The sequence below is a fragment of the Calonectris borealis genome, chromosome 5, assembly GCF_964195595.1.
Source record: "Calonectris borealis chromosome 5, bCalBor7.hap1.2, whole genome shotgun sequence".
Classification (NCBI taxonomy): domain Eukaryota; kingdom Metazoa; phylum Chordata; class Aves; order Procellariiformes; family Procellariidae; genus Calonectris; species Calonectris borealis.
The window spans coordinates 35,631,858-35,645,708 of NC_134316.1; the positions used below are offsets into that span (position 1 = coordinate 35,631,858).

The following is a 13,851-nucleotide window of genomic DNA, read 5'->3' on the forward strand; positions in this document are numbered from 1 at the left end:
GTGAATCTATACAGTTCCTTCAAGTGTGTTGTATGTGTCTGTGTGTTGATTATGGACTGCAAGTGTATAATGAAATTCATAGCTATTCTGGTTTTAGTACCAGGTCTCATGGTCAGCTACAAGGGAAAACATCATATAACACAGGTGCAAATTTTTTACAGGGCTACTTTTATGTTTGTTACATATCTGTAAAACTTTCCTTCAACATTGCATTACAGAATAAGGAACTTGTACTTGAGAGGGAAAATTAGCATGTTGATTAGACTTTAGTCCATCATGCAAATAAAATTGAAATATATACGCTTATAGACTAACTTGCTTCCGGTACTATAATGCCAACTTCCAACTGATTATTTGCAAAATATAGACAATTTGACTCAACTACCACTTCTAAATGTAGAAATGAATAAAAAAATTGTCAAGACTGCCTTATGTTAGCAATTTTTGAAAGGGATTATGTTAGCTTACAATGCCTAGCTGTATAAAAGACGATTGAGGCTGGTAGTATTTATTTGTAAGTTGGGACAGGGGTAGTTGAATGATTCTTCTGGAACAGCTTTCATGTTCAGAAGCTTTATTCCAATCTTTTAGATCTATAAAAATTATAGAAATTGAAAATAAGACTATTTGGTGATAATATGGTGATCGTGCTATTTACCCAAAGAGTTGTGTCTGTGTTCACTCTTTTAACTCACATTTTCCAATCATTCAAATTGCTTTTCCTCTCATTCATTGTTAGTGGAATTTATATGTTGACTGTGTGTTGTTATCCCTCATTATATAGGGTTTTAAAAAAATGTTGCTTTGCTGTCACACAACCATCTCAGTACTCAATAATTACATTAGCTATTGCTGCAGTGTGTGTGGTGGCTCTCTTATGGCAGGGAAAAAGAGCATGCTTGAAACAAAGTTTTTATTTGTCTGAAATTCAAAAGAATACTGTACAATAGTATTTAGAAAATTCTGCAAGCAGCTGAGGTTTAGCCTGTAGATGCATTTGGCCAGTAACGCATGCAGAAAAGATCCGGAGCAGCTAAGTATTTGTAGAGAGGCATATAGAGAGCCTGAGCTTGGTTCCCAAACCCTTAGTGGAAGACCCTACTTGTCAGAGGCAGGGTGCCCAAGCTGAGATGCATGGAAGAAGGCTGTAGCACACCGCTTCTGTGTGCGTTTGCCCAAGAAGGGGAAGCCCATCATCATGTCCTCTGCCACTGAGTTATAAAACCTGCTGCACACTGCTGTTGTAACCCTGCGGTGACGGTGCGCCGAGCCCCACAGGGCAAATATAAAAGCCTGCATCTAGAACTGGCCTGTACTTAACTACTGTTAAGTAAAGGTATAGAAGTCACTGAATGTGGTGTTTCATACCATAATGACTACTGTGTAGGTGTACATGCACAAGAATTCCCATCAACAATATGGACTCTTTATCACTTTTCACCATTACTGCAGGAAACTCAAATTTGCATTTAAGAAATGGTTTGATTTAAAAATTATTTTCCTAGCTGTATAGAACCAAATTTGCTATAATATCTTGGGTCCTCTCACATGACTTAATTTATTAATGTATTTCTAGGCTGTGCAAATAGTATTATTTCTTTCTACAGTGTCATTAACTTTGTTTTCTTGTCATGATGCTGTCTTGCCGTATCTTCTTCAATTATTAGTTGCTACAATGAACAGTAACAGTATCAGTCACCGAAGATGATTATGCAGTAAATGTATTAAATTCCATTACTGTCTCATGTTTCTTTTTCTTTGCATTTTCTTACCTATAACTTACATAGTTAAGGAAAAAAACAACCCTAAGATAAAGAATAAGTGGCTGATTTTGTTCGTGGTTTCATTTTTCATTACGCAAGTTATCTGATTTAGGTCACAGGGTTACATTTCTAAAAAAGATGTTTGAAATCTAAACTTTGATCTGTCTCTATAACAATTATATATATATATTTTAAAATCTAAGTCTGGATTACTTGAAACAACTAAAGCACTTACGCTTTTAATCTTGTAATAAGGCAGTGTGTATAAATCGTCTTTGCTAGGTGGTGCTCATGAGGGTCTCCAGCACTTGGGTCCTTATGGCAATATCCCGAATATCGTGGCTGAGCTGACAGGAGATAATGTACCAAAGGATTTCAGTGAAGATCAAGGATATCCTGACCCTCCAAATCCCTGCCCTATTGGAAATACAGGTAATTCTGCTGTAGCCTTCGCACCTCTATCTTCACTGTACATCTTGCAGTCTTGCAGCACTGTGCTAGGCAGTAGGACACTTAATCAGCAACGGGTGTTTACTTTCATTCTCTATGGCAGGAGCAGAACTGCTGAGCAATCAGGTGTTTTAGATGAGATTTTTTTTTTTTTAATATGTACACCTTCTGTATTGCTATATGACTGCTAGAGAAGGTCAGGTGGAAGAAATCATCTTGACCTTGGAGTAGAAGATAGTGAGATTTATGACAGTGTCTTGTTCCTAAGGGAGTTCATTTTTAGGCTGGCCCCTGAAAAAAGTTATCATTCTGTACAGATGAAATTTACCCTTATTTTAGAGACTTTCATTGTGCCAAGAGGAATGAAACTGTCTGCCCTGATCTCCAACCCAGACCATGAGTCAATATTTAAGATACCTTGGCTCCAATCCATGTGGCTTTATAGCTCACTGAGGGTGCATCTGTGCCAAGAAATGGAGAACTATGTGGACGTACCCCAGCGCGTTGCACGCAGGCAGAGGAGCCTCTGGCAGAGGAGCAGTGCAGCCTCGGCGTGCCAGAGCGGTACGGTACCCGGACGCCCGGTACGTCCCTCAGCTTGCAGCTGCGCATACACCAAGCCACGCAGGGGCTAGTGCTGAAGGATCTCTAAAGCAGCACTGCGTGTGCATGATACAGAGAAACCCTGAGGGAATTGATCTTTTTCCTGTTATTTGAGCCAAGGAATGACTTCCAGTACTGAAAGTAGTAGTAAAACACCCATTGGCTGCCTTGGGAGCTGGAACTGGGAATGAGCACTCTATTTTTCTCTCATTTTTTATTTGTGAGCTAAGAGATCCTTTCAAAATCTTTTCTGTTTAGTCTTCTTTCATGTTATTTGGATAATGCAAAACAGTTGTCTGTATTCTTACTAAAAATGTTCTAACTCGCTTAGAATTGATCAAAAAATAAATATTTGTCATGAAAAGTTTTGCAAAGAGTGTCTTTACATTTTGTTCAAAAATATGACAAAATTTCGAATAGTCCTCCCTTACTGTTTTCTATGACAGCCCATTTGGTGATGATGCCTGCATCTCTTCTGAAATAATATCTAATCTTCCATTTTGTTCAATATAGCTGTTGTCTGACAGGTCGTAAAAGGTGGGCTTAGGTTTTCTCACACACAAGTACACACACAGACTTTCTATCTTCTGTGTTTGCCCATTAGACTTCTGTTAGTGATTAGTGAGAGATAGTAAATAAATGAAAAACCTGGCATCCAGAGAAATGCCTTTGAAAATCCCTTCAATTTTTCTTCCTTAGGTGAAATAAAAGTTGTTAGCTAAGCTGATACAGTCAGATCTGAACACGGGGGGAATTCTTAGGGAAGTGCTGCCTGCTCAGATAAATGGCTCCGTCGTAGGTACGCTGTGAGTGAAGATAGTATCTGCTAGGATTAGAGTAAAATGTTTTTCAGAGCCTTAAATGGAAATTCAAGTGGTGACTGTATTATGCATACAAATTACCAGAGGCCTTCCTCAATCAGGTCTGTGGATTTGCTTAATGGAAAACAATTTTTCCAGTCACTGTCTACATATGCACATTCCACAGCGGGAATACATAAGCCTGGAGCACTTGAGCTTGAAGACTTTTGGATTAGCAGTCACAGAGGGCACACATATGTCCAGCTGCCCTTTGTGTTTTCTACCAAAAGACGCAGATGCTCTGAGAAGGTCTACCACATTTCTGTTGTACCTGCTTCTCTCTTGAGATGACCCTGTCCCTGCTGAGACTGAGATAATTTTTAAGTGCTTGTAGTTAACTTTAATGGTTGCTGAGTTACTTAGCCAGTATGGTTAGTTTTCCCCTGATTCCTATTGGCAACTTAATTTTTTTCCCCGTTCTAAGAAGAAAAGAGAGAAAGCAGGATCTGTTGGACTTAGAATAACCTCCTCAGGTCATTGAATCAACTCATTTTTAAGTCAAGTCTTTGCTGTTTCCCACATCTAAGGGAAAAAATCTGCAAGTCTTTTTACATGATGATCGCACAAGGACAGAAGGGAAAGTCCACAGGTGTGTCCTCTGGAGTGCCTGTGTTCTGGCAGGTGTAGCTGCTTGGATGCCCAGCATCATGCCCCGGGTGGTAGGATCTCTTTGGGTATGTCTGAGAGACACTTGGACTGCAAGCTCCCCATGCTGACAAAGCAGAGGGAGCTCCAGGAGCAGACTCTATCCAAAGAGCTACTCTGGCCTCAACTTGCTGAATCTTTGTTTGATCTAAAGATGACTTATTTTGGTAAAAAGGATATTATCCTTGATGTGACACTGTCTGCAAAACCATCCATTATGATTAAAGGAGGTTTCTGGACCCATCCGATTAGTTACCAATCTGCAGAAATGTCTTGAGCGTAAAACTTCTGCCACATTGCATTTTTATGAGATCTTACGAAGCATAAATGATTTTCAGCCATTTTGAACGAAGTAGCAAACCAGAAATGGAGTTCCATGAAGGGCTACTCAGTGAAGGAAATTCTGTCTTTGCTCACAGCATCGCTTTACCATGAGCTTCAAAAGTATTGCCTAAACAAGTTCTACAACTTCCTGTGGGCATTTAAAAATGAAAAGAGGTTCCCTTCTGAATCCGAATAACATGCAGTTCTATGTAAAATCAAGCTCAATCACTAATTTAAAAGAAAAACAAAAAGGAGGGGGAGAGCTTGGAAAATAAACTTGTTTAGTTTTGAAGTTGTGGGTTTTTTAAAAAATATTTAAATATATCCTGACAAACCCCTTTCAAAAGAAAAAAATACCTGATATTTGACAGTCATCCAGTTCTTTAAATGTTTGTTTGGGTTTTTTTAATTGCATAATTGCATTTAAGAAGTTTGCTGATTAATGTGGCACATATTGTGTGTTTCAAAGCTACAAAGCCCTCAGTGCTCTCTAACATACTTTTGCAGTTGACGATGGGTGTCTAGAAAACACCCCAGACACAGCAGAGTTCAGCAGGGAATACCAGCTGCACCAGCACCTTTTTGATCCAGAGCATGACTATCCCAACATGGGCAAGTGGGTGAGTACATGCTTATTTTTGTTGCATGTGAAACTGGGTGTTGTCTGCTGCGTGGGATACTATGAAACCACAAGGAGAATATTGTGCTTATTGATGGAAAAATTATCACCCTAAGGGAAGCTTCTCAAAAAGGTGAACTTGCTCTTAAAAATATATGCCTGTGACTGATGAAAAGACCATAAAAATAGAAAGTAGAAATCCTTGTCTTATTACTTGTCCCAAAGAATGACAACTATGTATGTGCTTGATAAATGCAACAGACCACATTTCAAACTACAGTGAACATGTAACCAAAATTAGTGCAGATTTTAGCAAAAGATTTCAAAACGTAACAGGGCCCTAATTTGAAAGATTATCCAGGTTCAGTGACTATTCACTGTTCAGCTACTTAGATGCTAAAAAAAAAAAATATGGAGCGCAGCAGTGCCTAAACATCTTAAAAAATCTAGGTCCAGACAACTTGCTCTAAGGAATCCTCGCTGGCTTAAGGACTTGATGCTGCTTCTTCCTCTGTTCAGGTTGTGCACTATATTATACTGAAAACCTATATTACGCATTGCATATAATAAATACACGAGCTACACTAAAGGCAAAAATCTTGCTCTGAGCGTACAAGGACTTTAATAACTTCAGCTAGACTATTTCTGCAGGCTAGAGGCTCCAAAGAGAGCTTTGCCGCTTAATCTTAGATTACATCAGTTAAATGTCCAATCCCAAATCCATCTTCAGGCGCCAGGAAAACAATAACAATGATTGTAATTTATGCTTCTAGAGCAAATCATGAAATCTCATTTTACATTGTTATAACACTTTACTTAAGATTGCCTTAAACCCGTGCTCTGTAAGCATATATCGATAAATAGACATGTTTGGCAGCCTCTTCTCCTGCTGTAATTGTGAGACAATGATTCATCGTTCGTAATCAAACCAGTGTAAGATTTATAGTCTTAATTACTTATGTAAGTGCTAAATTTCTAGAGAGAATCATGCCAAAAATCCAAATTTTGGAAACTCTTGTTGCATTCTAATTATCATCAAAGGTTTTCATTTTAAAAATACCAGATGGTGAACTTTCTTATTTATGCCAGATAATGCTGTTAGTTTTCTTACTATTCATAAGTAATTTACTATCATAATACCATTTTGAAGACTGTAGAAGTACCTCTGTAAATCTTTGGCCTATAGCAATATTTCAGAATCAAGCACGCATACTACATTGTCATCAGTAACATGTATACTTAACAAATGGTAGGTAATCATTAGTGAATACTGGCCTTTTTTCATTTCTCCATCCATCACTACTAATTCAGGGGAAAAAACTGCTCACGCGTGGATTAAAACAGACTGTTAGGTACTAAACAGTAATCATATCTAGCTGCAGTGTAGCCAACTCCAGATCTTTTTAATTAGAGATGAAACAGCTGGTAATGTGCATGAGCAAATGTTCTGCCGAGATCCAGGAGAATTGCCCCGGTTGCCTCCTCATTGTATATTACTACACATTAAAAAGATAAATACAACGGTATCTGGTTTTATGGCTAGTTTTGTTATTTTTATCTCTCTGGCAAAATAAGAGCAGAAAAGCACTCTAAAAATTAGCTCTTTGAGACTTTATAAGGGAAAGATAAAGTAGATCTGATCTTTGAGGTCACTTACTGTCATCTGGATCAGGTCGTAAATGACCGACGCGGCCGACTGTGGGCTGCCCGGCGGGTAGCGGTGCGCACCCCCATCCTCCCACTGCCCCCAGCCACCAAAACCCCCTCTGCCCGCCGCAGCCCGCTCCTGCGTCTCCCCTGGAAGAGCCTGGGACCAAGTGCCGCAGGGGCTGTAACGGCTGAGAAGCTCGGGGGAGCTTCTCCCCTGCCTTTTCCTGCCACAGAGCGGTTGAGGCAGTGTTACAGTTCCCACTGACTTCTCCTTTCAAGGAGCCAGCATGCATTCCCTAGCGTAACCACAGTAAAATCCAAATTACATTAGCAGGTCAGAAAAAAAAAAGACCTGCTTGTTCATGACTAATGGGAAAGGAACAGGTTGGTTGGTTTGTTTTGGTGACAGGCTCTCATGCTTGCGAAGCTGTGGGACCTCTGCGGTACCGTGCGAATAGTGGACACATTTTATAAGGGCAAAACAAGTCTAGAAGCTGTCTCACACGGCAAAGTGTATGATTCTGTCTACATGCTAAATATTATGTGTAAATACTGCTAATACATATGAAGATATGAATAGATAAATCATGATAAATATATACTGGGTTAGGAGAGGGAAGAAAGAGGAAGAATTTTCCTGTCTTTGGGAGAACTCTCCATGTATCAATACGCTGACATGTGCGAAGTCTTGGGAACAGGCCCTGTTTAACAGGGCAAGATACAGAGCTTATCCTCTTCTCCCCAGCCCCAAAGACTCCTTTTCTTCTCCTTATATGTGGAAAATGTAGAGGGGACAGTGGGAATAGTAAGATGAGGGACTTTTGGAGGTTTCTACCCTAGTGTGCAACTATAGTTTCTACAATTTCTGGCCACAGAGGTTTTGGAGGTTTTTTTCCCCTCAGTTCAGACTTTTCCTTGCAGGAGACAGGTACTTCCCATGTGAGTCTGCCTTTTCCGCATCTTGCAACTTGACTCTTTAGATGGTCTGAAGAAGTGGTATTGGCATCCACAAAAACTTGCACGAAGACAGTTTACAATACACAATTTACAATACCAATCTCAAAACCACTTATATGTAAGTTGTATATTTATTGAAACCCAAAGTGTTAACCACTACCACGTGTCGGGGTTAAAAAGAGGAGGAAAGTTCAGCTGTGTTTTCTGACACCAGTATCAGTACAAATGGAAAATTAAAAGCAACTATATTTTTCAGCAACACTTCTTTTTACTGAAGCAGTGGATACTATTTCACTCTCAGGGTAGAAAAAACGCTAGTTTTGCTTATCAGCTACAGTGAAGGGATCCAAGACAGTACAAAGAAAGGCAAATGGGAAGCAGGGATAAAAGTATTTGCCTCCTTGTTAAAGAAGTTGCCACCTCTGGCTTCCTAATTTTAATGAAATCCTGAAGCTAGTCACTCATAAATTTCATTTTGTTCCAACTTCAGTTGAAGTGAGCAACATTAAGTGCATCATTCTTTGCCAACTGACATTTTCAAATATCTGATGGCAATGGTGATTATTAGGATGGGTTATGATAGGTCTGGTACCCCTCTTCAATTTCAGCAGTAAATACAGATTGTTTAATTCAGCGTAGTATGTTTGGTGTAATAGAAACTGTCATGCTTGATATTCCTGATAAGACTGTAAATTGACAGGGAAAAAAAAGCCCTCCTGAAAGGCTGCAACCTTGCTAATGCAATTTTCGTTTTCAGTTTTGCTTAATAATTGTGCAGGTCCGGATTACAGAGTTGCTGATTTTTACTGACTTAAACAAATTTCAGTGAAGTCTGAAAGATCTAAGCATAAATCTCTCTGGCATTAGTTATTTGGTTGTAAGCATTTTAACTTCTGAGTTTTTTCCACCCAAATCCCGCCTGTAGTACCCTAATCCACGTAGCTGGGAGGGTGCAAAGGAAGCTCCAGGAGTGAGGGGAAAGTAGCAATTCACATGCAGCAGGCCTCCAGATGAGGTGTATCTTTAACTGGAGAAACTCTGTGTCTTCATTCCTAACGAGTCCTAGGTGAGGGATGAGAATGGTGAGCAGTTCATGGGCAAATTTGGGTGGCTGATGAGCTCAGGCCCTTACGCAGTGGAACGTATTTTCAGGATTGCTGTTACCGTACAAGCACACTCTCAGCTTACGCTCCATAACCTCATTTGCTTTGCACTCCACATAATGCCTACGGTAGTAAGTAGTTACGGTCTTAAAACATTCCCAAACAGACTAAACAAAATACAATCTTCCTAGGCAGGAACAGTTCAATTGTAAGGAATTTTCCTGAGTGACAGAAATGTTAGCTCCAGTAGTCATGAAATCCTTTTTATTTCAGAAACACTATTTTTCCTCTCGTGAAAAGTATAAGGTCAAATAGTTTACAAAAAGGGGCTTCGGCGGGGCTTTGTTTCCTAAAAAATAATTTACGCATCCATGGGTTTCTTTAAACCGTTAAATTTAAGTTTTCCCGAAGTGAGTTTGCATAAATGACTAGCCAAGAATGTCTCCCTTGGCCAACTTCGTCTCTGTTCCCTTTTGGCACAGCTCAGACAAAATAACTGAGGTTGGGCAAGAGATAGGCCTTGTGAATTTGGGGTTTAATGAACATGAGAAGTACAAAACAGACAATTTTGGCAGATTTCATTGTAACACTTGAAAATGTTTGTTTTTTCTCATATCAAGGCTGCAGAGAGGGTAAAAGTGTTTGGTGAATTTGTCTCGCGCTAGAATTACACTTTCTATTTATATAATCAATGTTAGGTCAGTTGTTTATAGCAGAATTAATGGCCTTGTTTATACAGTGTTCTGCTTTTATATATGTAATTCTTCTCTCCTTCCATTTTCAGGTTAGGGTTTGGTTTTGTTTTTCTTCATAATACACAATTGAAACAAAATGTGTTGAGCATGTGTGTGTTATTCCAGACTTTATTAGAATTCACTACTTGTATGAAATACAACAATATGTGGATGCACTTATGTAAACTATGGTCAGAGGGGTTTTTTTTGTGTTGGTTTTTTTTTTTCTTTTCTCATCATCATAACTTTCTTTTCTGCCAAGATGTTTTTGGCAGTTTTTAAAAGGTTCGCCATTAAAAATGTTATAGACCAAATGGTTTTTAGAAACTTTATTGAGGGCACTACTTAAACAAAGGAAGAGTTGGCGCGGAATTCCTTTCAGCAGAACTTTGCACTGGGAAGTGTTGATATCTGGAAGGGAATAAGCAAAGACAACAAAACAGTAGGAATGACGCCGATTGCCGTTTTTAAAAGGAATTAGAAAATCCCTTGTAAAGGAAAGATTTTTTTTACTCCTGTTCTTGTGTCACCTCAAACGTATAAAAGATTCACTAGAGGCAGGATTCCTGCTTCCTCTCCCTCCCACTGTTATTTTTCTTTTTTTTTCCTTCTGTCTTTTTTAAAAATAAAAATAATATGTATTTATACCATGTATCATATGATGGGGAACATCCAGTCTATGTCATTATACCAGCATGTACTTGAAGCACTTATTGCCTGAACACAGATGACAATATAGTGCAACACAGTGGAAAATTACTGGCTTTTTAATTGTTGATAAGACTGTGATTGCTCCTGAAGAACTGCAAAATGTTAGCAGGAATATCCAAGTATTTATTTGTGGTTTATCTTTCCCATAAAACTACACATCCTTCTAAACTTGCTAATATTTAAAAGCAAAAGTAGTATTTTAAAAGAAGAGTGTAATGAATTTGATGGTTGCGTTTTTTTCCCCTTCCAGAGCAAGAATTTACTCTTTGAGAAGATTAATGGTGGTCCAAAAAGAAGAAAGAGGGTAACTATCAGAATACTTCATAGCCCCTGTATCATCTAGAGAGCTAATAAGAATTAAAATCATACTGTTGAAATGAAGAGTTAGTCTAATGCATCTGCATTATACCTTAGATAATGTGTGAAGTCAGGGAATCTCTGTGACAAACTACTACAGCAGGCTTCAGGACTGTCCACCGAGTACAAGATGTATTTCTCTAAATAGCCTGTTGCTTTCAGAAGATGCACTTCAATGCAGAGCATTAATTTTAAAACTTTGTATTATCTGTGTTTTTAAATTGATCCTATTTGCATAAAACCATTTAAAATTATTCAAATGTCTTTAAAACAGAATTTAAAAGCTTCCTACTAAAAATATTGGTAAAATTAATTACCACTACCCATGCATGTGAATATGTTTTTGGGTGTAAATGACGGTAGAACTGGTCCTTTGGCTGATGTAATTTGATTCACTTACATACTTAGATTTACCTCAGATTAAACTCCTATCTCTGTGTCCGACTTGCTTGAAAGACAAAGATGAATGGGTTCTCATCTTTCTGCCCCTGAAACAAGGAAGGCAACCCACATATCACAGAGAACCTCTGCACAGTCCGCCTCACTATCGTCTCTCTTTTTTTGGTAGTGTCAGCGTTTCTTTTATCAAAAAGTCACGTTAAGGCAGAGTTGAAGTCTTTAGCTTTGCTGCTGGTATATTTTTTTTACAAGAAGTGTAGCTCTCTGCCAGAAAGTAGCTTTTCAAAATGTGACAGCACAGTTTATATTGTAAATGAAGTAAATTTGGTTTAAAATAACTGAAGCATAAGTGAAGATGATTTATTTATTTATTTAACTCTCAAACCTAAAGTCTTTGCTAGAAAGGGAGAAGATGAGTTGATTTCTTACCGATTCACGCATCACTGGTAATAAACACTGTTCAACCATCAGTTAATGATCTATCTTGAGCTTGGTATCTGCCTCCCACTTACATCTGATTTTCGAGTTTGTTAGCGGAAAAGGAAAAAGGGTAAGCACCTGATTTTAACTCTAAAGTAAATAGAATTTACTCTGGAAACAGTTACGTGGAATATTTATTAATAGCTAGAACAGCATGTTAAAGTAAGATTAGTGCAAAATATACATGAGAAAAAAAGAAAAAAAACCCACAACATTTTCTGTCTGTGTGCTGAACGACGTAATCGGATACAAAAGGAATAATGGCTGGAGAGACATGATAGCCACGTGGCCTGGGGTAGCCCAGAATTTTGGAGGTGAAGCTTCAGTTTCTTGCTTCGCAGCAGGTTTATTTTCTTAGCACAGGCATGTCACTCAATGGTAAGTTCATTATCATTTAAAGTATTTTATTGTTTTTAGAGTAATACTGTAATGATTACTAATGCTTTAATGAACAATTCAGAATTTTCACTTTATCAGCAGAAGGGTAACCTAGAGCTGTCAGCAGCAGAGTGTATTTTTCCAGAAACCAAAAAGCCCACTGGACTCCCCTCCTGCCTGCTGCGGTCCCTGCCACCTCCATGCCCTTCTGCACAGACAGAGAGTTTAGGGAGGACAGCTTCTGGCAACACATTGGTCTTTTTGGGTCAGAATGTCCCAATTTCAGCTTAAAGCAAGTCCTATGTGCAGAATTGGGTTGCCCATGGAGAGTAACTGTGTTGTGTCTATACGAAGCTATAGTGTAACAGTCACAGGGGCACTACTGGAGTCTACAAAACTACATATTCTAAGTATATGTGTATATTCATATATTTATATGTATGTATATAAACACACACACAAGCATACAGACACATAATCAGTATATATAGCAAAGGTATGTATTTACCATCTGCCACTGTGCTATTTTTTTGCAGCCTTTGCAGTGGAAGACAAGGAAGCCTCCAGTGCCCTCTAATTTAACTAGCAATTCTCCCCTTTTTTTAATTTCTATGCATGAGCATAGCCCTGTCCAGAATCTAATATCCCAAACATGACAGGAGTGCTGCTGTAATCACTGAGTCACGTTGCTGTGGGCTCGGAGCTGTGCACAAAGGTACTCGGGAACCGCATTACTGTGAATTCAGCACAGCTGTATAGGATTAAACATTTTTTAGTCAAATCAGCCAAAAATTTTGCATTATATTTTGTGTTTTCTTTGTCGGTTGAGAAGGATTCAAATTTTTATGTATCTCATTCTCTTCTACTTTATTTCAAAAAGTAGCAAGCAAGTACCATTCCAAAAAAAAGACCAATTAATCTTCCTAAGAATCTTCAAATAATTCCTAGAAGTTTATGCAACAGCCGAATTTCACTAAATTAACATTAAACAGAACTTCTTTAAACAAACACAAACAAATCATTTACATGTGTCTTATTTTTAACAATTTAAAGCATTAAGTTAGTGTTAGTTTTATTTTCAAAGATTTTTCCACATTCATTTCTGGTTCTTAATATTTTTATATTTTCACTTGCAGCAGGCAAAGCACTCAAAAAACAATATAAGAAAGCAAAAGGGCTGCTCTGTGCTTTGATTAGGTATTAATGATAGCGTCTACAGAGCTGGAGAAACCCAAGGGCTTAAACTCGAAGACAGACAAACCCCAAATCTTTTCCAGAGATTTGACAAATACTTGGGATATTTGAAAATAAATATTTCATGCCTATTTTAAAAGCTTTTTTTTTTTGCGAAGTTTTGAACTCCTATATTTTGGTGAAAGAAGCACAGAAATATCTCAAGAAAAGTAATTTCTATGACACAGCCAGCCTGACAAGAATGAGAAGATACTGGAAAATTTGCATTCCTCCGAAGTTTGTCCTTAGGCAAACAATTTTTATTGGCATCAAAAACCAGCACACTAGAATTTTTGTCTGTATCTGTGAAGGAGAAAGAATATACTTGAATTTTGTTTACACTGATACTGTAACAGGCCAGAAAGTGGGTGTAAATAATATTTAAGTTAAATCTGAAACTCCACTAAACTGCTTGATACTTGCAAATACATTAAATACATTTTATTCCATGGGTATAGATAAAATTCAGGCATAGGCTTTCTACATTACTATGATCTCCAGACAGTTTTGAGGCAGGATCTGTTCATCTTCAGTCTCACGTTGTGCTGCTTACATGGCGCAAAGTGAAGTTAAACCCTCTCCGGG

At 38.2% G+C, this 13,851-nt stretch overlaps 1 protein-coding gene across 4 annotated transcripts in view; it reads left to right on the forward strand.

Annotated features, from left to right (window-relative positions):
* Window positions 1-13,851, forward strand: part of SCG5 (secretogranin V) — a 31,232-nt gene that overhangs the window by 13,644 nt on the left and 3,737 nt on the right. For all 4 annotated transcript variants that reach the window (XM_075151787.1, XM_075151790.1, XM_075151788.1 and 1 more), the window contains exons 3-5: window positions 2,046-2,195; window positions 5,153-5,265; window positions 10,670-10,723. In XM_075151787.1, the coding sequence (XP_075007888.1) occupies window positions 2,046-2,195; window positions 5,153-5,265; window positions 10,670-10,723 (317 nt within the window). The remainder of the gene's footprint in view (window positions 1-2,045; window positions 2,196-5,152; window positions 5,266-10,669; window positions 10,724-13,851) is intronic.